Source organism: Chiloscyllium plagiosum, chromosome 42 (assembly GCF_004010195.1).
Source record: "Chiloscyllium plagiosum isolate BGI_BamShark_2017 chromosome 42, ASM401019v2, whole genome shotgun sequence".
In the NCBI taxonomy this organism is placed as follows: domain Eukaryota; kingdom Metazoa; phylum Chordata; class Chondrichthyes; order Orectolobiformes; family Hemiscylliidae; genus Chiloscyllium; species Chiloscyllium plagiosum.
Window position 1 is genome coordinate 13,562,489 of NC_057751.1, and position 26,418 is coordinate 13,588,906.

The 26,418-nt window shown below is 42.0% G+C and overlaps 1 protein-coding gene across 1 annotated transcript in view; it reads right to left on the reverse strand.

The window, feature by feature from the left end:
* tet3 (tet methylcytosine dioxygenase 3) overlaps positions 1 to 26,418 on the reverse strand; it is a 368,466-nt gene that overhangs the window by 338,470 nt on the left and 3,578 nt on the right. Inside the window, exon 2 of the mRNA XM_043681513.1 lies at positions 20,776 to 21,678. Within this exon, the coding sequence (XP_043537448.1) occupies positions 20,776 to 21,522 (747 nt within the window). The 5' untranslated portion in view covers positions 21,523 to 21,678. The remainder of the gene's footprint in view (positions 1 to 20,775; positions 21,679 to 26,418) is intronic.

Genomic DNA, 26,418 nt, shown 5'->3' on the forward strand with positions numbered 1-26,418 from the left:
CCATCTGCGAAATTTTTGCCATTCACTTAATCTCTTGATATCCATCTGTATCCTCCTTATTTCATTTTCACACCATACTTGTCTTCCTATCTTTGCATCATTTGTAAATTTAGCCACCAAGTCTTTGTTTTAAACATCCAAGGCATTGACATAAATTGTAAAAATTTGGGGACCCAGCACTGACCCATTTGTCATATTCCTCCAATCTGACAAAGCCTCAGATTGGAGGAATCTTCGCTGTCCACCACACCTCCAATTTTGGTGTCATCTGCAAACTTACTAACTGTACCTCTTATGCTCGCATCCAAATCATTTATGAAAATGTTAAAAAGTAGAGGGCCCAGCACCGATCCTTGTGGCACTCCACTGGTCACAGGCCTCCAGTCTGAAAAACAACCCTCCACCACTCCCCTCTGTCTTCTATCTTTGTATCCAAATGGCTAGTTCTCCCTGTATTCCATGAGACCTAACCTTGCTAATCAGTCTCCCAGGGGAACTTTGTTGAACGCCTTACTGAAGTCTATATAGATCACATCTACTGCTCTGCCCTCATCAATCTTCCTTGTTACTTCTTCAAAAAACTCAATCAAGTTTGTGAGACATGATTTCCCATGCACAAACACTATCCCTAATCAGTCCTTGCCTTTCCAAATACATGTACATCCTGTCCCTCAGGATTCCTTCCAACAACTTGCCCACCACCGAGGTCAGGCTCACCGGTCTATAGTTCCCTGGCTTGTCTTTACCACCCTTCTTAAACAGTGGCACCACGTTTGCCAACCTCCAGTCTTCCGGCACCTCACCTGTGACTATCGATGATACAAATATCTCAGCAAGAGGCCCAGCAATCACTTCTCTAGCTTCCCACCGAGTTCTAGGGTACACCTGATCAGGTCCTGGGGATTTATCCACTTTTAACCATTTCAAGTCATCCAGCACTTCCTCCTTTGTAATCTGGACATTTTGCAAGATGTCACCATCTACTTCCCTCCAGTCTATATCTTCCATATCCTTTTCCACAGGAAATACTGATGCAAAATATTCATTTTATTTCTCCCCCATTTTCTGTGGCTCCACACAAAGGCCGCCTTGCTGATCTTTGAGGGGCCCTACTGGAGTTGAAGTGGTACAAGGTCAGTACCTGGTCAATTGACAAGTTATTCAGGGTTTAAACTGTGTACTTAATAGTTTAACCTCTCTTGAGTGTTTCTAGGAGGTTGCTGAATTATCCAACTTCTCTGACTTATATGGAAACTTTTAGAAGGTTCCAGGCATAGTAGAATTACTCAGTCAAATGTTCAATTTTCCAGGCGATTGTTTTAAAAAAATCATTCATGGGATGTGGTTGTCTCTGTCTGAGTTAGCATTTATGCCATCCTGAACTGCCCTTGACAAGGTGGTGGTGAGCTGCCTTCTGGAACAACTGCAGTCAAAGTGCTGTAGGGTGATCCACAATGCTACTTGATAGTAAATTCCAGGATTTTAAGCCAACGACACTCTCGATATGGTGACATATTTCCCTGTCAGGATGCTACCTGGCTTGGAGGAAAATTCACATATGGTGGTGTTTTCATGTATGTGCTGTCCTTCTACATGGACGTGGTCCTGTGTTTGAAAAATACTGTCCAAAAGGCCTTGGTGAATTTCTACTGTGTGCCTTCCCAATGACATACACTGCTTCCCCTGAGCATTGGTGGTGGTGGGAGTGGATGTTTTTGGATATAGTACCAAACTAGAATGTTGCTTTGTCCTGAATGTTAGCAAGCTTTTAGAATGTTGTTGAAACTGCAGTCATGCAGGCAAGTGAGAAGCATTCAATTACACTTCTGATTTGTACCTTGTAAATAGGGGAACAGGCTTTGGGGAGTGAGGAGCTGGGTTAGTCACTGCAGGATACCTAACTTCTGACCCACTCTCGTGGCCACTGTATTCATATGGCTAGACCAGTTCAGCATCTGTACAATGGTAACTCCCAGGATGTTGACAGTTGGGTTATTCAGTGATGGTAACACAACTTGAACATCAAGGGCCAATGGTTAGATTCTTTTTTGTTGGAGATGGTCATTGTGTTGTGCAAATGTTACTTGCCACTTGTCAGGCCAAGCCTGTACATTGTCCAGATCTTGCTGTATTTGGACATGGGCTGCATCTGTATTAAAGGGGTCATGAATTGCACTGTATATTGTGCAGTCACCAATGACAATCCCCACTTCTGACCTTATGACAGGGGGCTAGGTTACCAATTATGTACATAGTTGAGTGAAGGATACTACCATGGAGGCTGAGATATTTGACCAACATCAACAACCATCTTGCTTTGTGTCAGGGATGACTCCAACAGCGAAGCATTTTCTCCCTGACTGCCATTGAGTTTTTAATGGCTTCTTTGATATTTAAATATCTGCCAGGACATGGGGTTTCACTCCACTACTCTGAAATACTGGCATACTCAGTCAAATGTAGCTTTGATGTCACTTTTGCAACTCAGCTCATTTGTCCATGTTTGAAACAAGGCTTTATTGGGGTCAGGAGCTGAGTGGTCCTGGCAGAACACAAACTCAGCATCAGTGAGCAAATTATCGCAAAGCAAGTGCTGTTTGATAGCACTATTGACGACACCTGCCATTAATTTACTGATGATTGAGAGTAGACTGATTGGGTGAAAATAAGCAGGATTAGATTTGTCCTGCGTTTTGTGCACAGGACATAGCTGGTCAATTTTCCACATTGTCAAGTCAACACCAGTGCTGCAGTTGTATTGGAACCTCTTGGCCAGAAGTAACCAAGTTCCGGAGCATAAGTCTTCAGTACGATTGCCAGTATGTTTCCTTTAGAGTCTATGATAAATTGGATTCCACACATTCCCATGTACAATATCCATCTACACTAAAATAATGAATAGCTGGCCATGTGAAAATCACTCAATGGTTAGCACTGCTGCATCACAGCACCAGGGACCCAGGTTCGATTCCAGCCTTGGGTGACTGTCTGTGTGGAATTTGCACATTCTCCCCGTGCCTGCGTGGGTTTCCTCCGGGTGCTCTGGTTTCCTCTCACAGTCCAAAGATGTGTAGCCCAGGTGAATTGGCCATTCTAAATTGCCCATAGTGTTAGGTGCATTAGGCAGAGGGAAATTGGTCTGGGTGGGTTACTCTGCGGAGGGACGGTGTGGACTTGTTGGGCCGAAGGGCCTATTTCCACACTATAGGGAATCTCATTTTATCTAATCTAATCTAAATCCCCGAATGTTGCTAAAATTCACTTCCTATTGGTGTCTGTTCTAAATTGCATTTGACAATTTTTGGGAAAGAATTAAAAATATCTCTCGAATGTAATATTTCAAAAGGAAGACTTGCACCAATATACCATGATTTATGATCGCACAATATCCAGGAGTGCCTTCTGGCCACTAACTGCTTTATAATTTATCATTATTGCAATGTCGAAAATGTGGCAGCCAATTTACATAAATGCTTGCACAACAGTAATGTAATAATAAGTATAAACTGTTTTCAGTGTTATTGATTGAGAGCTAAATATCTGCCAGGATGTTGAGTATAACTCCACTACTCTGAAATAGTGCCATTTGATTTTTGCATATATTTACCGGAGAAGAGAGAAGTCCTTGGTTTAATGTCATATCCATAGGATGCTATCATGCAACTTACTCATTGATGAGACTCATTTCTAAAGAATACACAAGGAATGGGGTGGGAGAGCTATGAACACATGTAAAACCAGCGTGACTCACCATCAAAGGGAAGAGATAATCAGAGGGACCTGAGCTCTCAGATGAGTAGGTGGCCCATACAATATAAAGAATTTCACCTTGCTGGTGTTTCTAAATGCTGTGAAAAACAGACAGCAAAGCTATCGGCAATGTTAAATGCCAGGATGCACAATACAAATAACTTTGCCCATTCACAGCAAAATTCACTTTGAGCTATATGCTGTGGTGTGCTGTGCATCCGAGTATAATGGTCAGGATAAAAATACAGCTTGGCCAGTTACTATCCCTTTAGTCTCACTCTTAGTATTGGGAAGTTTTCATCTCAACTAGCACCAAAGTCATGGAGTTTCGTGTCAATTTTTAAAATTTTGACCAAATCTGATTTTGCTAATGTTGAAAATGCTACATTTTAAGTGAAAATAAATAAAAGTTTCCCAATCAGCTTTCTCTTTTCTAGTTCCCTTCCCCCATCCCCTTAAGGTCAGAAGTCTAATGCTGTGATTAATTCGTGCCATATGAGTAAAGATGGTTTAAAATGTAGAAGAATGGAAATTGCACCAAAGATTGCTGGAGTATTTAACTGATCCCCTTGTTGTAAAAGCAGAAGGCCGAAAGGGCACAGTGTGGAGTCTTCCTGAAGGAAGAGGCAAAGCATGCCATTACACTGTGATGCTTCATAAACAAACAACTGCATCTGACAGAAAGACTGACGGTTGGATGGCATTAATTGTGGAATGCTCCTGCAATACTGCTTGGAAATCTTCCAGCATACCTGAAACGAGCAACTCAGTGTTTCTCTAGGCCCCTCTGCCACCCCACCAAGTTTCCAAAATCCCATTATAAATACATTACTGTCTGAAAAAAAATTCATGTTGGCTTTCAATTATTCTCATTCTCGAAGAAACAAATTGCAAGTTTTTTCCATGAAATCACTCCTTGTTATTAAATATGCTATTACTGTTAGTTCTGACAGCTGTAGTATCCCGTTTCTTCATCCCTTTCCTTGGGCCTCTCTTAGGTCTACAATGGCTGTTAAAATGTGCAATTCTCAGCTATGTCAATACTGCTTCAATTGTTGCACAGACCAAAATTCAAGATCTTCAAGCACATGGAGCCTTACTCTCAAAGTGATTTCCTAAATGGTCAGTTGTCAAACTTTGGCCAAAGCAAGCACTGTTTCCTGAAAGCAACAAAGGAACCTAAACCATTAAAATTGCACAGGTCTGTTTGCTGTATGCTTACAGCACACTTTCTATACAACATCATCAGAAGCATGTATAACCAGTTGTTTCCATGTGTCTGAAACAACTGGGGAGAGAGGTCATGTAGAGATTTTTAAAAATTATCTGCTGCACTTCCAACTCAGAGAATGTGATATTTATGAATCTAGCTTTGCAATTTAACAGCACAAAAAAACTTAGAAGACAGTTTCTCACCAGAACCACATGCATAAAGCACAAAAGCCATGCCACCATCTAATGTGTGTATTTTTTTCTGAGCACCATTTTTTTGGGTCCAGCAGTTTTTTTTTCCCACACTACTGCTAAAACCAAACCAAACCAGAGAAAAGCTGCGCTCAGAGAACTGGCCACATCCCTTTCATTGTACAAGTGTTTTTTTTAATAACTTGAAAGCCTTCTGCCTGAGGCAGTATCTGTTAGCTATGATCAAACCCTTCAACCCGACTTTTCAAATTGACCCTAAAACCCTTCAACCCCAGACTTTTCAGAGTCCGTGTCATTTACAACCTCTCCGACAAAAAAAGCCTAGGACAGCATGACCTTGTTAAAGGAGCTTTATCGTCACAAGTTATTTAAAACTAGGCTTCTCTCACACAGTGGCCCAAACACTCCAAGTTGGATCATAATCCTCCAATGAATTCTGGATTATGGGCACATATGTAGCTGGTGCAATATTATTCATGATCTGCCTAATGAAGCCTCCTTCTTAAGCCCTATCTAATTAAGTATGGCAGATACAGTACAAAGCGGGAGGTCCAATCACAGAAATGCAGCAGTAATCCAGCAGATCCATCAATAGTGGTCGTACTGATGAGGCAGGCTTGAAAGAACACCTTGACATAGCCTGAAGCTAGAAGAGCAATTGAGATGAAGGGGAATTGATCAACAAGTCTGTAGACCCTGGTCCTGGAGTCACATCAAAAGTGCATACGAATATAAAAAGTAGGAGCAGGTCAAAGCAATTCAGGCCCTCAAGGTTGCTTTAAAACAATCATGACTGATCTTATCTTGCATTCAACTCCACTTTTTGTCCCACTCTCCATAACCCTTTAACCCATTACTTCTTAAAAATCTATCTTTCTCCTACTCAAGATTTATTCAATATCCTTGCGTCCACAGACTGCAATTGGCAACCTACTCTGTTCTACTGGTCCCATATTATGTCAACTTATATTCCATGGGTACACAGCTTTTAACATTAAATATATTGCAGGTGCTGAAGATCTAAACATCATTGAAGCTGAATAAGTATACGCAAAAGACAATATAAGTAATAGGCTTGAAATATATGGAGATTAGTTAAAGAAATTTCAAAAGATGCTGGTCATCAATGTCTATACGCCATTTCTCTAGATTTTCCAACTACCAGCTCTGAAGTTTTGAGACGAGAGAAAAGAGAGAAAAGCAAAGGATTAAGAAAATAAAGATGACCACTCTAATTGCACACTTTGGTGTGAATTGATTCAAAACAGTGGATGTATTTGGAGAATGATGAGTAGGTTTCAGCCTTTCAAATATTAAATTTTGTAAAAAAAAATAATTGTTCCAAGTAAGGATAAAGGGAACGAAAAGACTGTTGGGGGAGGGGAAAGGCAAAGATAAAATGTCGGGTGAAAAGGAGGATCAGAATTGAAAGCAATTCCTGTGAACTTTGGGGTACCAAATTCCACAGATTCATAACTCTTTGAAAGAAATAATTTCTCTTCATTTCAGTTTTAAATCTGCCATCCAATCTATCAATGGACCATGGAGCCTCCAGTTCCAAAGGTCAATGGCATCCAATACTGAGCGTAGGAGCAGGTAGCAATCCAATCAAAGACAATTATCAGTGCTGTCATCAATGGCCCTCCCATTGGGCCTAAAATGGCTGCCTGCTTCCATGGACCAGCAGCTGACTCAGGTCCAGCGACAGAGAAAGTCTCCAGAGAAAGGAATGGGTTGAGGTGTCCCAACATGGGTCCCAATATTGTTGTGGCCTCTTGGGGCCAGGAAAATTCAATTCTCAAATTCTTTCTGAACAATCTAATGCACAAGTTATAACTTTTCAATATATCTTGGAATATTTTTAAAGCACACATTTTTAGATAAATATAAGTAAAGAAAGGCAAGAGTGGACATTGGATTGCTGGAAAATGAGGCTGGATAAATCATAATGGGGAACAAAGAAATGCCATTGGAACAGAATAGGTGCTTTGCGTCAGTATTCACAGTGGAAGATATCTGCAGCATTCTAGAACTTCATGAAAGTCAGGGGAAAGAGGTGAATGTAGTGGCCATCACTAAGGAGAAGGTGGTGGAGAAGCTGAAAGGTCTCATTGTGAATAAATCACTTGGACTAGATGGACTACAAGGAGTTCTCAAGGAAATAGCTGCAGAGGGTGTAGAAGTATGAGAGGTGATCTTTGAGGATGAGAAAATAGAAAATGGAACATGCCTGTTTAAACAGGAGGGAGGCAGAAGATGGGAAGTTAAAGGCCGGTTGGCCTGACCTCAGTCATAGGCAAGATTTTAGAGTCCATTATTCAGGATAAGATTGCACAGTGGTTGGAAGTGCATGACAAAATGAGGCTGTGTCAGCATGGTTTCATCAAAGGAAGGTCATGCCTGTCAAATCTGTTCAAATATTTTGAGGAGGTAACAAGCAAGTCAAACAATGGAGTGACCTATTTCAATTTCCAGAACATCTTTGACATGGCACTGCACATGAGGCTGCTGAATAAGAGTCCATTGTATTAGGGGCGAGGTACTGGCATAGATACGGCTGACTGGCAGAAGGCAGAAAGTGTGGATAAAGGAGTCTTTTTCAGAATGGCAGCTGTGGAATTCTGCAGGAGTCAGTTTTGAAGTCACAACTACTCACATCATACATTCACGACCTGGATGATAGAACTGAGGGCACTGGTGCTAAGTTTGCAAATGACACAAAGATAGGTGGATGCACAAGTAGTATTGAGTTGGACGGGCTAGGAGAGTGGGCAAAAAAGTGGAAATGGAATACAATGAGGGAAAGTTATGCCCTTTGGTAGCAAGAATAAAGGTGTAATTTCCAAATATTATGTCCGATTGGTTTTCCCTTTGGACTTGCCTGCATGCCTACATTCCCTCTCTGCTTGCACTTTCTTAAGTTGTGAGGTGACCATGCCCTGAAATGCACTTGTCCATAAATCTCTCAGCCATGTCAATGCACTGTAGATCCTGCAGCCACTACATCTCCAAACTCAGAGCTCAAATTGTTCCAGCTCGAGGCACCTCCTGCGTATATGGTCATCCAGATGACCAAGAGTGTCTAAAACTTTCCCACCTAGTGCAGGATGTTGTTATGCAGTTGAAGGCATGTACTGTACCTTTAACAGAGAGTGAAAGCTGTTTTGCACTGAGAGATTGCAGGCACATCTCATGTGACTGATTAACAGTCTCAGAGTGTACTGGAAAACAGAAAAAATGTGACATTTGGCTGTGAAACAAATACCTTAGTTTTGGCTGTTATGTTGACAACCATTTGAATTTAACCAATCGGTTTAAATTATGCCCCAGGATACTAAAATCCCAGTTGGATTTGAATTTAATGTTTTGACAACATCGAACCAATGAGACAATCTGATGTTTGGGGTATAAAGAAGCCGGCATTTTGAGAGTTGGCCAGAGACAGCAACCAAATGCCATTGCAAGAGTAACTGTGAGCAAAACACTCTCAATCAAAGGTACCTTTCTCATCTGAAACATCTTTGCAGCAAAAGACCAAAGATGATCTAGGGAGATCTACAGCCAGAGCAATCTACAGCCGGAGATGCCCGCCGCTGTCTAGTTTTGGAATTAAGTTGATGTAATTTCAATACGGGTGGCTATTGGAACAGTAGGTTGTGATACAGTTGGAGGTAGATAACAAGCATTTAAGAGAATAGCCTCCTTTCTTTTAAAGGTTTGTATATAGTTGCTGTTTAATGTTCACTTTTAGATTTAAAGAATAAATTGATATTTTCCCTTTAAATAGTGGAAGTTGGGTCTTCTCTGTCACTCATACTTTAACAGGTGATGAGGTGAGGTGAGCTTTTCTGGGTGTTTGGTTTAATTAGCAGAAGGGTTCACCGCCGTGGTGTAACAATATGCTATTACAAGGGGGCACAGCTTTAAATTAAGGGGGGGGAGGTGTAGGACAGATGTTAGGGGTAGGTTCTTTACTCAGCGAGTCGTGAGTTCATGGAATGCCCTGCCAGTAGCAGTGGTGGACTCTCCCTCATTATGGGCATTTAAGCGGGCATTGGATAGGCATATGGAGGATAGTGGGCTAATGTAGGTTAGGTGGGCTTGGATCGGCGCAACATCGAGGGCCGAAGGGCCTGTACTGCGCTGTATTCTTCTATGTTCTATGTTCTATAAATCGCAGTCCTGAGCTCCCCAGACATGCCTTAACCTTATGGACACTTGATTTTTTTTTTACCCTTACTCCAACTTAAGTATAGATGAGAAATCTTTTTCTTATTTATATCCAAAGTCCCACCCAGATCTGTAGTCTGTCTGTCTGTCTCTCTGCAAGGATCCTCATGTTATCCATTCCTTTCAGTGATGTTGACTGCCTGTCATAGGGTCCTCACCTCACCAGTTACAACAGTCCATTTTGTAGATGTTGCACCCTGACGCAAGAGAACTGGGAATGAAAGAGGTGGATGTTCAAGTTCTGGACGCACTACCAATCAAATAGGCTGTTTTTCCTGGATGGTCTCAAACTTTTTCAGTGTTGTTGGAGCTGCAGGTATCCAAGCTAGCAGAAAGTATTCTATCCCATTCATGATTTATGCATTGGAGATACTGAACAGGCTTTGGGGAGTCAGGAGATGAGTTTCACTCTGCCAAATGCCTACCCTCTTGCATCTACTTTTGTCGCCATGTTATTTATATGGCTGATCCAGTTCATAAAGTGATAGAGTCATAGAGTCCGACAGCATGGAGATGGGCGCTTTGGCTCAAAATGGTCCACGCCAACCAAAATGACCATCCATGCTAACCCCATTTCCCTGCACTTGGCACATATCCTTCTGAACCTTTCCTATATATGTATTTGTTCAAATGCCTGTCCCACCTCAATCACTTCCACTGGCAGTTCATTCCACATGCATAGCACCCTCTGTGTAAAAAAGTTGCCCCTTGCGTTCCCTTTTATTCTTTCCCCTCTAATGTTAAACTGATGCCCTCCAGTCCTCAATTCCCCAACCCTGGGAAAAAGACTGAGTGTATTCACTCTATCCATGCCTCTCATGATTTTATACACTTCTATAAGATCCCCCCCTCAGTCTCCTGTCTTCTACGCTCTAAAGAAAAGGTCCTAGCTTGTCCAACCTCTCCCTGTAACTCAGACCCTTAAGTTCTGGCAACATCCTTGTAAATTTCTTCTGTACTCTTTCCAGTTTATTAACATCCTTCCTCTATCAAGGTGACCAACACTGAACACAATACTCCAAGTGCAGCCTCACTAACGTCCTGTATAACTGCAACATAACTTCCAAACTTCTATATGCAAAGCCCTGACTGATGAAGGCCAGTGTGCCAAAAGCCTTCTTCACTGCCCTGTCGACCTGTGACTCGATTTTCAGAGAACTGTGAACCCGAACTCCAAGGTCCCTCTGTTCCACTACACTCCTTAAGGCCTTACCATTCACCATGAAACTTCTGCCTTGAAATGACTTTCCAAAACGCAAGATCTCATGCTTATCCACATTAAAATCCATCTGCTACTTCTCAGCCCACTTCCCCAGCTGGTCAAGGTCCTGCTGCAATTTCTGATAACCTTCCTCACTGTCCATGAAACTGCCTATTTCAGTGTCATCCGCAAACTTATTCATCATTGCCTTGTAAATCCTCATCCAAATCATTGATATAGTTCGCAAACAGTAATGGGCCCAGCAATGGCCCCTAAGGCACTCCACTAGTCACAGTCCTCCAGTCTTACAAGTTCAGTTTCAAGTCAATGGGAATCCCCAAGATGTTGATAATATCAGCTTTAGCAATGGTAACACTATTGAACATCAAGGGACAAGTTCTCTCTGTGGGAGAAATTCATTGCCTGGCACGTGTGCTGTATATATTACTTCCGACTTATCAACCCAAACCTGAATATAGTTCAGGTCTTGTTCAGGACATGGGCTCCTTCAGTATCTGAGGAGACAGAAATGGTGCTGGATATTGTGCACTTACCAGCGAACATCTCCAGTTCAGGCCTGATGATAGAGGGAAGGTCATTGACACAGCAGCTGAAGATGGTTGGGCCTAGGACACTACTCTGGGCAACTCCTTCTATTGGGCTGAGGTGATCACCTCCAACAACCACAACCATCTTCTATTCTGCTTGGGAGGATTCCAAGCAGAGCAAAGGTTTTCTCAGTTCCTGGTGATTTCAGTTTTTCCAGATTTCCTTGATACTATTTTTGGTGGAATGTTGCCCTGTGATGTCAAGGGTAGTCAGTCCCACCAAACCTCTCCACTCTCTCTTTTGGCTCTATTTTGGCTGAGGCTGTAATGAGGTTCAGGGCTGAGTGGCCCTGGTAGAACCCAAACTGACCATCAGTGGGCAGGTTATCCCTTTGTAACTGCCACTTGAAAGTAATATCAATGACACCCTGCCCCACTGGGCTAATAATAAGGAGGAGACTGATAGGATGCCAATTGGCTGGTTTGGATTTGGGACTGCTTTATGTGCACAGAACATTCATGGGTCACGTTCCACATTGTCATCTAGATCTTAGTGTCATAGCTCCACTGTAATAGCTTAGCAGTGAGAGAGGTGACCTGGTGAGAGGAAGAGGTGGCTAGAGAGTGGGTTAGGAGAGATGTGGATAAGGAGGGTTATGAGAGATGTGGGTAAGGAGGGTGAGGAGAGGTGTCCACACCAACCCTCTGAAGAGTAACCCACCAAGAGCCATTCCCCAACCCTATATTTACCCCTGACTAATGCACATTACATGAATCAGCAATTGAGCATGACCAATTCACCTGACTTGCACATCTTTGGATTGTGGGAGGAAACCAGGGCACCCGGAGGAAACCCACACAGACCCGTGGAGAACGTGCAAACTCCACACAGACAGTCACCCAAGGCTGGAATCGAACCCGGGTCTCTGGTACTGTGAGGCAGCAGTGCTAACCACTGAGCCACTGTGCTTTACTGGGTGGGAAAGGGGTCCAATGAGCCCAGAGAGCATGGAGTCAGCTTCGCAGTGAAGAACAGCGTGATGAACACAGTAGAACCAGGCAGCAATGGCTCAGAGTGACTCATGACTCTTCACCTCAATACCACCGCAGGTCCAGTCACCCTTGCCAGCACGTATGCCCCAATGCTGTCCTCCATGCCAGACACAAAGGACAAATTCTACGACAATCTTGCACCCCTCATGAGCAGCATCTTTCGGAAGAAGCAACTTGCTCTTCTGGGTGACTTCAACGCCAGAGTGGGTGCAGACCATGACTCGTGGCCCTCCTGCCTTGGGCATTTTGGTGTGGGCAAAATGAATGAGAACAGACATCGACTGCTCGAGCTGTGCACTTACCACAATTTGTGCATCACTAACTCCTACTTCCAGACAACGCCTCAGCGCAAGGTTTCCTGGAGACACTCGCGCTCAAAGCATTGGCACCAACTCGATCTGATCCTATTTAGGCACACTGCCACAGTGCGGACTTGACATGGACCACTCCTTCATGTGTTGCGAGATCAGGCTGCAACCTAAGAGATTCCATTGCACGCAGCAACAGGGGAAACCTTGCATCAACTGAATGTCAAGATGTCCCAGCCAGACCTTGTGTAAGAGTTCTCAGAGGTTTTCCAGAGAGAACTCAGTGCCTCGCAACTGTGCCACAGAGAAGTGGGAAACCATGCAGGATACCATGCACCAAACATCCCTGGCTACCTTTGGGAAGATGACATGCAAGACACACGACTGATTTGAGGCAAAGGTAGCTGAGATGACCCCATTGTTGAAGCCAAGCGTGTTGATATTGTGGACTGAAGCTGTTCGTCATACATTTTAATTTCTCTGGTTGTGAAAGCTTTTTACTGATAAAGGAAAGAAAGCAATGACCTTGAAATTCAAACTGCAGGCAGAGAGTGCAGACATCTTTCAGTGTAAGTTCAGGTATCCCGTAATACTTGTGTTGCCTGCTGATATTTGTTGACTGCCACAAGAGCGTTCGAAGTGGAGAGAAATGTTTGTCTTGACATTCAGAACCTTCAATCCCAATTAACTCCACCTCTTAAAATAGAAGTGCACTCTGCTTTGCGAAGGAAGTGCGCACTTGAAAGACTAATATGTCTGCAGCAAACACTGGGAATGTCCGTAATATCTCTGATGTTCTTTTGAATGCCCTGGTCTAGACAAAGAGGAGGTAGGCCATCCTCTTCCCACCAGGGGCCAGGAAGGCTTCCATGCAACTGAGGAGACAGTGGGAAGAGATCATACAGCATGTCAATACCAGGAAGTTAACAATGAGGACATGACTGGAGTGTAGGAAGTAATTACCTCATGAGTATTCTCAACCCTTCCATTTGTTCCTTGACTACACTCGCATTATTTCCAGCCTCACTATTCATAAAACTTTCTTCTCTACTTCACATCACCTTTCCAACCTCCACATTTCACAAGATGCCCCTTGTCCCTACGCTCATGAAAGCTACATCCTTTACTTTTCCCAACTGCACCTGATTCCACCATTATAAATGCCTGCTCCAAATCTCATAAATCACTCATTCACTAACACATTCCTTCTTTATTGCAGCAGAGATTCACACCTGGGGAAGGTAGGTGCACACGGAGTTACGTGCTTGCATGCAAAACCTCTCCTCCCTCAAAACCAACATGCTGGGCATTTTGGGCAGAGTTTACAGGGCACTACTGATCAAGGAACTACTTAAGTGTATGATGGCCTGAAGCCAAACTGAACAGGTTATGTGGGCTCCATCACTTCGGAGTCCATGAGTGAGCCAAGATGGTTATTTGGTAATGAATGATACCTTAGAGTACTCTAGTCTGGCTCCTGTAAAGTGTTTCCAAGTCTATCTGAGATCTGAACTTGGTTCCACTCATGAAAAATCGAGAGGGTGATGTGTGACACTCAGTTTTTTTCAGGAAGGCTGGGGAGAATTCCAAGATTTTGACGCAGTGACACTGCCGTAATGGTGATATATTTTCAAGTCAGGATTGTGAGTGTTTTGGAGGGGAATTTGCAGGTGGTGGTAATTCCATACATTTGTTGCCCTTGTCTTTCTAGGTGGAAGCTGTTGTGGGTTTAGAAGGTGCTGTCTAAATTGGTGAATTTCTGTTGTGCATTTTGTTGGTACTTCACACTTTTGTTACTTTGTGTTGGTGGTGAAGTGTGTAGATGTTTATCAATATAATGTTAATTAAGCAGGCTGCTTTGTCCTGGATGGTGTCAAACCTCTTGAGCGTTGCCAGAGCTGCATTCATCCAGGAAGTGCGGAGTATTCCATCGCAATCCTAACTTGTAGATGACAGGCTTTGGAAAATCAGTATCTGAGTTTCTTGCTGTCAGATTCCTAGCCCCTGAGTCCCAGTTGTAGCCACAGTGTTTATATGGCTATTCCAGTTCAGTTTCTGGTCAATGGTAACTCCCAAGATGTTGACAGAGCAGTAAATAATGATGGTATTGCCATTGAATGTTGAGAGACAATGGTTAGATTGTCTCTTATTGAGATGGTCCCTGGCATTTGTGCAATGTTACTTCCCACTTTTCAGTCCAAGGCGAGATGTTGTCTTGCTGCATTTGGACATGGAATGCTTCAGTGTATGAGGTGTTGCGAATAGAGCTACTCATTGTACAATTGTCAGCAAACACCCCCACCTCTGTTTTGGCAATAAAGTCATTGATGAAGTAGCTGACATTGTTTGGACCTAGAACTACCCTGAAGAATCCTGCAGAGATGTCCTGGAGATGACTAACCTCCAACAACCACAACCAATTTCCTATGTGCCTGGTATGACTCCAATCAATGGAGAGTATTTCCCTGAATCCCATTGACTCCAATTTTATTCAGGTTTTACTGGTGCCAAATGAGCATTGATTTGAGGGCAGTCACTCTCACCTCAAACCCTCAGCACTTTTGTCCATGTTAGAACCATGAACTAATGGGATCAGGAGCAGGACTGGCACTGGTGGGAGCCAAACTGGGTGTCAATGACCAAGTTGTTTGCGATTGAAGTGCTGCTTGATGACACCTTCCAAATTTTACTAATGATCAAGAGTACACCGATGGGATAATAATTGGCTGGGTTGGATTTGTCCTGTTTTTGTGTACAGAAAATACCTGGGCAATTTTCCATCTTGTTGGGTAGATGCCAGTATCACAGCTGTCATGGAACAGCTTGGATAGGGACATGACAAATTCTGGATCACAAATCTTCAGTACTATTGCCGGAATGTTTTCAGTGGCCATAGCCTTTGCAGTATCCAGCGCCTCCAACCATTTCTTAATATCACGTGCATTGAATCCAATTGGCTGAAGACTGCTAGTGTTGGAAACAATGGGAAGAGGCCAAGATGGATCATCCACTTGGCACTTCTGGCTGAAGATTGCTGCAAATGCTTCAGCCTTATCATTTGCATTGCTGTGCTGGGCTCCCCTGTCATTGAGGATGGGGACATTTGTGGGGCCTCCTCCTCCAATGAGTTGTTTAATTGTCCACGACCATTTACGACTGTACGTGGCAGGATTGCAGAGCTTAGATCTAACCCATTGGTGTGGGAATGCTTATCTTCATCTATCACTTCCTGCTAACGCCATTTGGCATGCAAGTAGTTCTGTTTTGCAGCTTCACCAGGTTGACACCTCCTTTTCCGGGATTCCTCGGGCTGCTCCTGGCATGCCCTCCTGCACTCTCAATTGAACAATGGATGAATGAAAGGAAAAGTATATTTTATAGGAACAGACATAAAGTACGCTAATTAGGGAAAGGGTTTTGGGTAACTGCTGACAAATCAAGGAAAACAGTAGCTTGTTACCTGCTGTACAAAAAGGGCAAAGAGAGGCTTTTGTGGCACAGTGCTAGTGCCCCTACCTCTGAGCCTGGAAGGACCCAGGTTCTACTCCCACCTGTTCCACACACATGTAGTAACATCTCTGAACAGGTTAATTAAAAATGTCTAAAAAGGGTAAATGGGTTTTAGGGTTCCATTCCCAGTGAATATAAAGAAAAAGACTGAATTGCTGCTATCGTGCAAATTTGGTCCTGACTGGATGTCTATGTCTATTTTCTTGTGACCTTGCCTTTTCAGAACATTATTACTTTTGTCAAATTTGGACATTGAGGTCCACGCAGCAATTTGGATCCAACTTTTATAAATGAATTTCTGTAATTTAAGTGTTATGTCATCAAATTACTATTTGTGGATAGAATACTTAATAGTCATCTTAATCTTTTCCTTTCGATGAGTGGAAATTTCTGAATCTACTGCCATTTTGAAGAGGTGTAATAGGTCTTGGAATTCAGATTACTTCACTGCTCAACTGATCTAAAGTATTGGATAGTAAATAAATTCTGGATATAAGCTCACTTGCATGTGAAATGAATTTCACTCAAACTGTAGCTTTGAAAGAAAACTTCCAAAAGTTATCTAACAAGTGACTAATTCATTGAATCTTAATACAAAATGCCTAAAAACAAAGAAAAATGTTGCAAACTTACGGTAGGACCATGGCTAAGTGAAAGCTTTTAATTGAATAATGGTGCAATATGTAATTCAGGATGATGATACTAAACGAGTATTTTGCATCAGTGTTTCCTGTGGAGAAGGATATGGAAGGTAGCGATCATGGGGGAATAAGTAGTGACATCTTGAAAAGTGTCCACATTACAGAGAAGAAGGTGCTGGATGTCCTAAAGGTGGATAAATCCCTGGAACATGATCACATGACCCATAGAACTTTGTGGGAAGCCAGGGGATAGATTGCTGGACCCCTTGTGAGTTGCCAGAAGGCTGGAAGTTAGCTAAAGTGGTGCCTCTATTTAAGAAAGGCGGTAAGGAAAAGCCAGGGAATATAGACCGGTGAACCTGACATCAATGGTGGGTAAATTGTTGGAAGGAGTTCAGAGGGGCAGGATTTTCATGTATTTTAAAAGCCAAGGACTGAGTAGGGATAGTCAAAATGACTGTGTGCATGAGAAATCATGCCTTACTCTCAAATATGACACCAAGGTTGCAAAGAGTCTAGTTCAGATTGAGACAGTTGTCTGAAAGTGGGATGAAGTCCACAGTTAGGGAAATTGTAACAGGGGCCAAATATAATGATTTCAGTCTTCCCAATGTTTACAGTCAGATCAGCTCAAATAAACTCCTAAGATAAATGAAAACTTTGAAAGAACTACAGAAAAAAGTATCAGAGTTAAGAAAGTGAATGAATTGCCAAAAAAAAGGTAGCCAAAGAGCAAAAGCATATAGAAAATTTCAAAAAAAAGAAGAAATAATAAATGAAAATATGTGAGAAAGAAATAGAGAAGACAAGTGGTCATTGAAAGACACAGAGAAAAGATAGAGATGGAAAGAAGCCATTTGTATGAGCAGAATGACAGCTGTAGAAATGCAAAGACATTCTGAAACTATTGTGCAGAATCTTCTGGTACTTCATCTCAGAAGGAAAGTTCAGAGGTGAGAGAACCACAGCCTAACTTGACCAGAAAGTCTGCTAAATCATATTGTAATATGCTAGTAGATTGGCAATGAGAGAGCTTTCAGCCAGAACTACAAAGCCATAGTAGGAAGCTCTGCCCATCTAAAGATACTGGCCAGTCAAATTCCATCCTCTCCAGATCTCGCAGTACATAGCAGAGGTTGTGGGTACTCCTGACACACTACCGCCTAGATCCCCAGAGAGATAGTTTTTTTTCTGGGGTGGAGATCTGGGGATTGGGAAAGCTACAGAAAGAGAGGCCAGCAATGTCAGAAGCAAAGTTGGGGGTGTCTCTTCAAAGACTTATCTAATGCAATTGCTGCAGATAAAAGCCACTTCATCACCAAACTGACAGCCTACCAATATCGATCTATAATTTGCATTGGTCAGCCCTTCCCCATCCTTCGTGAAGCTGACATCATTTCAGCCCAGGTAAGATTAGACTTTCAAGCAGTTGTCAATTGACCTCTTACGGCTCTTAATTGGCAGTGGTTGCAATGATCAACCATGTAAATTTAATTTTAGAGGGGCAAGAAGTGGTTGGATATCTCATACCTGCAATCCCACCTAATAATCTCTTCCTCCTGATTGATATTGGCTTCCTTGCTATTTTTCATGACATTTCTGCTTAATAATGTTTCCTACAAGTTGATTTCCTCTTTAATGTGTCCTCCTCAATGTCTCTGCCTTTTCATAACAGAGTTCCACAAATTTCTTCCGTTCACTCCAGCATTTCATCACTTGTTACTTTCTCTGCCCAAGAGATCCTTTCTTGATTCCTCCAAATCTATATTTTAAAGGTATTTACCGAGTTGATCGCCTCCTCCTGAAAGGTCAAAATCTCCCATTCATACATAACAATGCTCCAAATAAAGCACTTTTCAGGTCACATTTGAGACATTTATTCAGCTTTCTATTTCGCGACCATCTCTTCTTCCCTCGTATGGTCTTTCCCATTACTATTCTTGTTCTTATTTCTTTGTTGCATCTTCCATTGCTGATATTCTGCTTCCTAAATAATTGAATTTCTGAACCTGTTCAGCTTCCCTTCCTTCTCTCAATATCTGAGTACTGCTTGGTGACTTTGAGAAATGCAACATTTTGATTTTGACAATGTCTTGGTTACCTTCCAAAGTTCATGCCTTCCTGTTAATATTCTACTTACCAGTTCTTGTAATCTTTACTGCAAGTGCTTTGTCATCTGAAGGGTGTCGAGCCCACAAACTTGTGATGCAAAGTGAATGCTAACAGCATTGGGTTGATTGCCACATCAGCTGAGGGGACCAAGAAGCTCCCACATTCTCAAACTCACCCCTCACTTCACGTACAATAATCCCCAGATTAAATGCATCACTAGTCATCTCTCTCAAATGAGAATGCAGCCAACGGTCCTCTAGTAATATGGCAACTTTACTTATGTCATCTGAAAATCTAACTGATGTTATCAACAATTAAATTGAGTGGGATGTGAGGTTGCCATGGCATTTTGCAAACCAATGTATTCTGAAGAATTGCAACTCATCTGTGACTTTGTTAATGACTTTGGATGTAGGTTTTCTCACTGAGCTGGAAGGTTCATTTTCAGACGTTTCGTCACCATACTAGGTAACATCTTCAGTGATCCTCCAAATGAAGCACTGGTGGTGTAGCCCACTTTCTATATATATATTTGAGATTCCTCAGGTTGGCAATGTCATTTCCTGTGGTGACACCATTTCCTATTGTGATGTCATTTCCTGTTCTTTTTCTCAGGGGTGGTAAATGGGATCCAAGTCAATGTTTTTGTTTGTAGAGTTCTGGTTAGAATGCCATACTTCTAGGAATTCTCATGCATGTCTCTGTTTGGCTTGTCCTAGGATGGATGTGTTGACCCAGTCAAAGTGGTGTCCTTCCTCATCAGTATGTAAGGATACAAGTGAGAGTGGGTCATGTCATTTTGTGGCTAGTTGATGTTCATGTATCCTGGTGGCTAGTTTTCTGCCTGTTTGTCCACTGTAATGACATCGCCAACCCTAGGAAACTCAAACATATAAATAGAAAGCGAGCTACACCACCAGTGCTTCATTTGGAGGCTCACTGAAGATGTCACCTAGTATGGTGATGAAACATCTGAAAACGAACCCTCCAGAACCTCAACCTGAGCTACAAATCTTCTCAAGACTCGCTTTGTTAATGGCTGTTTATCTAAGCAGTTAAAAAAAAACTGCACAATAAAATGTATGATCTATCTTCACAATCATGTTGATTGGCTCAAAATTCACCAGAGCAAGGAATCAGAAAGGACTAATGTTCTTACCGAATCTTTGAGCAGTATTATCTCAATTACTATTGTCAAAAGTTTTTCTTTTACTCACTTGCCCCTCAAAGGAATTCAAGAAGCATTTAGATGCCATAAATGTGTTTGCTCCATGTCTATTTAACGTCTATATTTCCACCATTTTAATAAATCTCCTTTCCAATTTCTGCACTTGCCTTCCTCTCATTTTGTGTATTAGCCCTCAGACTTTGCTTGTCTCCATCCCTCAAAGGCCCCTGCACTGTATTTTGAACATATGTGGCATCTTGGCTTGGCATTTTATTTGAAAAAAGTCAGCACTTCTTCCATACTGAAGTGTCAGAATGGATGTAATGCCTTCAGTCTCTGGAGCAACACTTAAAGCCTCAATCTTCTGACTTCAAGCCTAGAAGGCCACTGCTGAGCCAGTTTCGCCAGGTCGTACAAAAGCATATCTTTAGTACTGGTTATGCAATCTGTGTCATTTTGCAGTATACCGAATTACATTTATAATCTTTCTCAGCTTTAGAATTGCTTGCAACAACTGAAATTATAATCTTAATGTGACCATCCTAGCTGATAGGCTTTTTTTCAGATTCCATGTCAATTATTTTTGCTGGAATCCTTGATTTATTGGATTGATCCTTATAGCTAGAGAAACTGACATTTTAAAAGGCATTTTTAAAAATTCTGCTTCTTCTTGTATTGTTATGTAGTGTTAATATTATTTTTAATTGACAATGTTTCCCTCCACTTCTGTGCTCCTTGCAAATTGATAAGAAAGATGAGAAATCTCCAAATTACACATATTGTTAAATTCCCTTAATCCTTAATCCCCGAAACTTGAAAATGCTCTCACCTCATGAAAGAGACCAGGTTTCTTTTTCAGTTCTTCGCATTTTCTCTGTTTGCAGATCTGATGTCCAGTCTTGCGATTCTTGCAATTGCTGCATTCCCCACAATTATCTTTCCTCATGCAAGGATCACATACCCCACAGCGTTTGCGTTTCTTCTTTTGATAAACAAGTGTATCCACTGAACCCAAGACCGGAGTTTTTAGTTTAGATGGCATCATTATGGTGTCAACATCACAGTCCTCATAGCTAGACTTAGAATACTCATCGGTCAATTGATGGTCTCCCATTGTTGCCCCACTCTCAAAGCCCTCTTCAGATGTTTCCTTTGTAAATGCCAAGTTATTATCTGGGTTAATCACAGGTTTCATCTTCTTCAGCATTGCCTTTTTTGTCTTGGGGAAAACGGAGGTTATAGCAGCAGATGAAGATAACACGGATTTCTTTGCGGATTTATTCCTGATCTTTGAATTCTGGATATCAGACCCAACTAATCCTTTTGACTTCCCAATAGGCTTGATGAGAACAGGACCTTCCGTTTGGTTTATAAAAGAATGAAACGCGTACTGTCTTCGCGATCCTGCATTAGAATTTCCAGATGCGTGGACTGAGTTCCCATTCAGTTGATTGATTTTCCCTGATTCCACACCATTGATGGCCAATGGCTTTTCCACCAGACTCAAATCTTCTTTTGTCCACTGCCCGTTTTTATCTGATAACGTACTGTTATGGTATTCTGTGGAGTCGAGCATGTTCAAACACAGTTTTCATCATCTAAAACACCTCAAAACAAGTTATCAGTGCTTCATCACCATCATCTGAGCCCAATTTCTTCCACACACACTGCTTTTCATCTTGGTTGCTTTCGCTTGGATCAGAAGTCTTGTTCGGAGTTCGGTGAAAAACGTCTAAGAGAAAAAAATAATGTGACTGAAACCAAAGTTTGATTGTAAACCTTAATTCTGAACTGAAGTTCACTGAAACCAAGAAGGAACGAGACGTGATCGCATCTAAACACAGATCTCCACAGGGCGCGTACCTGCAAGATGTTTGGGCGGGGTTTGGGGGGAACGAGGTGACAACTGCGACGCACAGCCTCAGGCTAACGAACGGGCTATTTAAAATTGAGGGGACTCGGAACTTCTTCCCTTGTCATGCGGTAAATCTTTGGAATTCTGTACCCAAACGGATAGTGGAGTCTCAGATGTTTTTAGTGTGTTTTCTCACTTTGCAAAACTGAGATTGATAATGTCTTCATATTACAAACATTAAGGGATACAAGGAGAGTGCAGGAAAAAAAAAATGGCCTTGAAGTGGAAGATCATCAGTCTTTGAATAACTGAGACTGAAACCGTTCAAAAGCCTTAAGAGTCCCCTTTTACCAATTTCCTAGTTTTTATATCAGGTTTATTATTATGAAAAGATCTATGAAAGGCACCTCAATGCTGAACATTCTTGATGAATCAACAACTTCGTTTGTGTGCAATGCATTGAACATGGTTGATATTTTTACTTCACATTGGAACAGTTCAGTTTGCAAAACGCAAATTGTAACACTTGGAAAATGCAACAGGAAAAAAAATTAAGATTATTGTGATTGTATAAACTAAATTTCTTGACTGAAAACAGTGTCAATTATGATTTCAATGTGTCCTAAAATACTTCACTTGGGGAAGGCAATGGCTTCGAGGTATTGTTGCTTATTTATGATTTGGAGATACCGGTGTCAGACTGGGGTTAACAAAGTTAAAAATCACATGACACCAGTTTATAGTCCAACAGGTTTATTTGGAAGCACTAGCTTTCGGAGCGCTGCTCCTTCATCAGCTGGTCAAACATGGCTGAGGAATCATCCTGCTGATTACCATATACCATCCCGCCTGGGTGAACAATCAGTATACATCCATACTGAGAAGCATTGATAGGGTCAAGGGTGCAGAACATACACTGCAAGGGAGACTTCAGTTTCCACTGCGAGAGGTTCAGCAGTATTACTACTGACTGAGCTGGTAGAGACCTATGGGCTGAGACACTGGACTGGGTCTATGCAAGATAGTGAGGGAACCAACAAGAGGGAAACACACATTTGATCTCAGCCTCACCAATTTGCCTGCCACAGTAGCATCTTTACATGACAGTATCAATAAGAGTGACCACCACACAGTCCCTGTGGCTTTGAAGTTCCACCTTTACGCTGATGATACCTTGCACTGTGTTGTGTGGCACCACCTCTGTCCTAAATGGAAGAGACTTCTAACAGAGCTAGCAACTGGGCATCCATGAAGCACTGTAGACTATTAGTAGCAGTTGAATTGTACTTCAGTCTGCAGCTTCACACTCCAACATGTTCACCACTTTATCATTACCATCAAATCAGGAGAGTGTGGGAGGACATGACAGGGGCAGAAACAGATATACATAAAAATGATGTGTCAACCTGGTGAGCTACAAAAAGAACAAGGTTAATTGCATGCTGAATTGCGTGAACATCAAGTGCAAGACAAAGCTAAGTGTTTGTCTAACCAATGTATCAGCAGTAAGCTATGCATTACTGCCACATCCCAACATGAGTTGTGGTGGACAAGGAAACAATTCACTGGAGGAGGAGAAGGCTCCACAAATGCCCCCATCTTGAATCATTGAGAATCCCGGCACATGAATGCAAAAGATCAGGATGAAGAATTCTCAACAATCTTGAGTGAGAAATTCTGAGTGAATGATCTATCTTGGCCTCTTCCAGAGATTCCCAGCATCACAGGCACTAGTTTTCAGCAAATACGATTCATTCCACATGATATCAAGAATGAGCTAGAGGCAATGGATACTGTAAAGTTTAAGGTTCCTAGCACAAGTACTGAAGATATGTGCTGTAGATTTTGCCACATCCCGAGCAGTCTTATTCCAGTACAGGTTTAAAACTGGCATCTCGGCAACAATGTGGAAAATTATCCAGGTATGCCCTCTACAAAAAAAACAAGTGAAATCCAGCCAGACCAATGAGTGCCTCATCGGTCTACTCTCAGTCAGCAGTGAAATGATGGAAGGTATCATCAACAGTGCTATCAGGCAGCACTTGCTTAGGCAATAACCTGCTCACTGATATTCAGGACCACTTAGCTCCTGACCTCATTACAGCCTTAGTTTAAACAAGGACAAAAGCACTAAATTCCAGGGGTAAGATGTGAGTGACAATCCTTGACATCAAGGCTGCAAGAGGGGCATTAATGACTCAGAGCAAAACTGGAGTCATTGGGATACAGGGGGCAAATTGTCCACTGAGGATTTGGAGTCATACCTGGCACAAAGGAAGGCAAGTGTGGTTTTTGAAGATCAGTAATCTTAGCTCCCAGATATATCTGCAGGAGGTCCTTAGGACTAACCATCTTCGGCCACTTGATCAATGATCTTCCCTTATTGTAAAGTCAGAATTGGGCATGTTCCATTGATGATTGTACAATGTTCAGCACCATTTGTGTCTCCTCAGATACTGAAGCTGACTATGTCCAAATGCAATATATCATGTTTGGGCTGAAAACTGACAAGTAACATTTGTGGCATACAGGTTGCAGGCAATGACTATCTTCAACAAGAAAGAATCATTGTGTCTTGATATTTCATGGCATTACTATCCCTCAATATCTGTCTGTATCAACACCTGGACTTTACCATTGACGAGAACCTGAACTGGACAAGCCATATTATTATTGTGGCTATAATGGCAGGTCAGAGGCTTGGAATCTTGCAGTGAGCAACTCACCCCCAACTCCTAAAGTCTATCCACAAACTGGAAAGTATGAATCAGGACTATAATGGATTGGTGCACACTTGTCAGGATAAGTGCAACTTCAACATCGTTCAAGGCAAAGCAGCCTACTTGATTAGCATCACATCCATAAACATACAGTCCTCATGAGTTCAAAAGATATATGATCAGAATTCGGCCCATCAAGTCCGCTCCCCACAAACAATCAGTTCTGTTTACCATCTATAAAGATCTACTGCAGAAATTCACCAAATCTCCTTAGAGAGCAGTTTCCAAACTTAAGATCACTGCCAATAAAAATGGTAAAGGTGAAAAGTGGAACCTTTTATACCGAGTGTAGTGTTGGCTTTGGGGATTGGCTAGCTCAGTTGACTAGATGACTGGTTTGCAATGCAGAATGAGACAAACATTGTGATTTTAACTCCTTCACTGGTTTAAGTTACTTTGAATTGAATTGAATATATTGTCACGCAGACCGAAGCACAGTGCAAAGCTTTGTCTTGCGAGCGATACAGGCAGATTACAAAGTAACACAGATAAGTAAATAGGAGGTAAACAGCAGCAAAAACAAAAACACAGGGACAGACAAATGTTAAGAGTTTGTGTCCATTCAGTATTCTAACAGTAGGGTAGAAATTGTTTCGAAATCAGCTGGTGCGTGTGTTCAGGTATGTATACCTTCACCCCGATGGTAGAGGTTGTAGAAAAACATTGCCAGGGTGGGATGCATCTTTGAAAATGCTGGCAGCCTTTTCTTGACAGCGGGCCTGGTAGGTGGACTCTACAGATGGGAGATTGGCCTTTGTGATTGTCCGGGTTGAGTTTACCACTCTCTGTAACCGTCTCCAACATTGAATGGTACAGTTGCCATACCAGGTAGTGATACATCCAGACAGAATGCTCTCAATGGCGCACCTATAAAAGTTGGCAAGGATATTCGCCGTCATGCCAAATTTCCTCAGCTGCCTGAGGAGGAAGAGACATTGTTGGGCCTTTGTAACCAGTGCATCCACATGAAGAGTCCAAGAAAGCTTGTTGTAGATGACCACTCCCAGGAGCTTGACACTCTCCACTAATTCCACCTCTTTGCTGTTAATGTGTAGGAGGGCATGAGTAACATCTCACCGACAGTCATTAATGAGTTCCTTGGGTTTACCAGCATGAAGGTCTCAACTTTGCTTAATGTATGATGACTCTTAGGTTAAATCACCAATAGTTACTTGTCTCTGAAAGAGTGGGACAATAGTGACTTTACCTTTATCCGGCATGGCTTGATTTGGGTCAATTCCTCTCTTTGACTTTAACTAGACCTTCTCACAGTGGCAGTTCAAACTTTAGGTGGGTCTCCTAGCAGAAATTCTGGTGTCATGACCTTTGAGATGGCAATTGCTGCTGCTTTGCTTCACCCGACCCTGAATCTCATAGGTTTTCTCTTCCCTGTTGATGACTGTCACAGGTCCCCAATTGCACCACACTCCCTTCCCACTGCCTCTCAGTTTTCACCAGGGGTCAAAACAATGTTCAAACTTCAAATAGATTCACAGTTGAAAAAAGGAAGATACATTAACATCTGGGATAGTTATCTTTCAAAATTGTGCAATAGTCCCGATTGTGGAATTTATTTTTGGAACCCATTCAATCTTAATTGTTCAGAAAGGGAAATATTATTGTCACACACAAGAATGAGTTTAGAGAATTAGTAAAAATTGAATTGTAAGTGTTTCTTATGACCAATCACCTGCTACTTCTAAAGAAAATAGGAAAGTAAACCATGAAAAAAAAGTAACTCATTAAAAGTAAGAATAAGCAAATGCTTACAAATTGATAAATGTTTCAGAGTAATATGTCCAATGAACATGTGCAGAGAACAAAAAAAATAGAAATA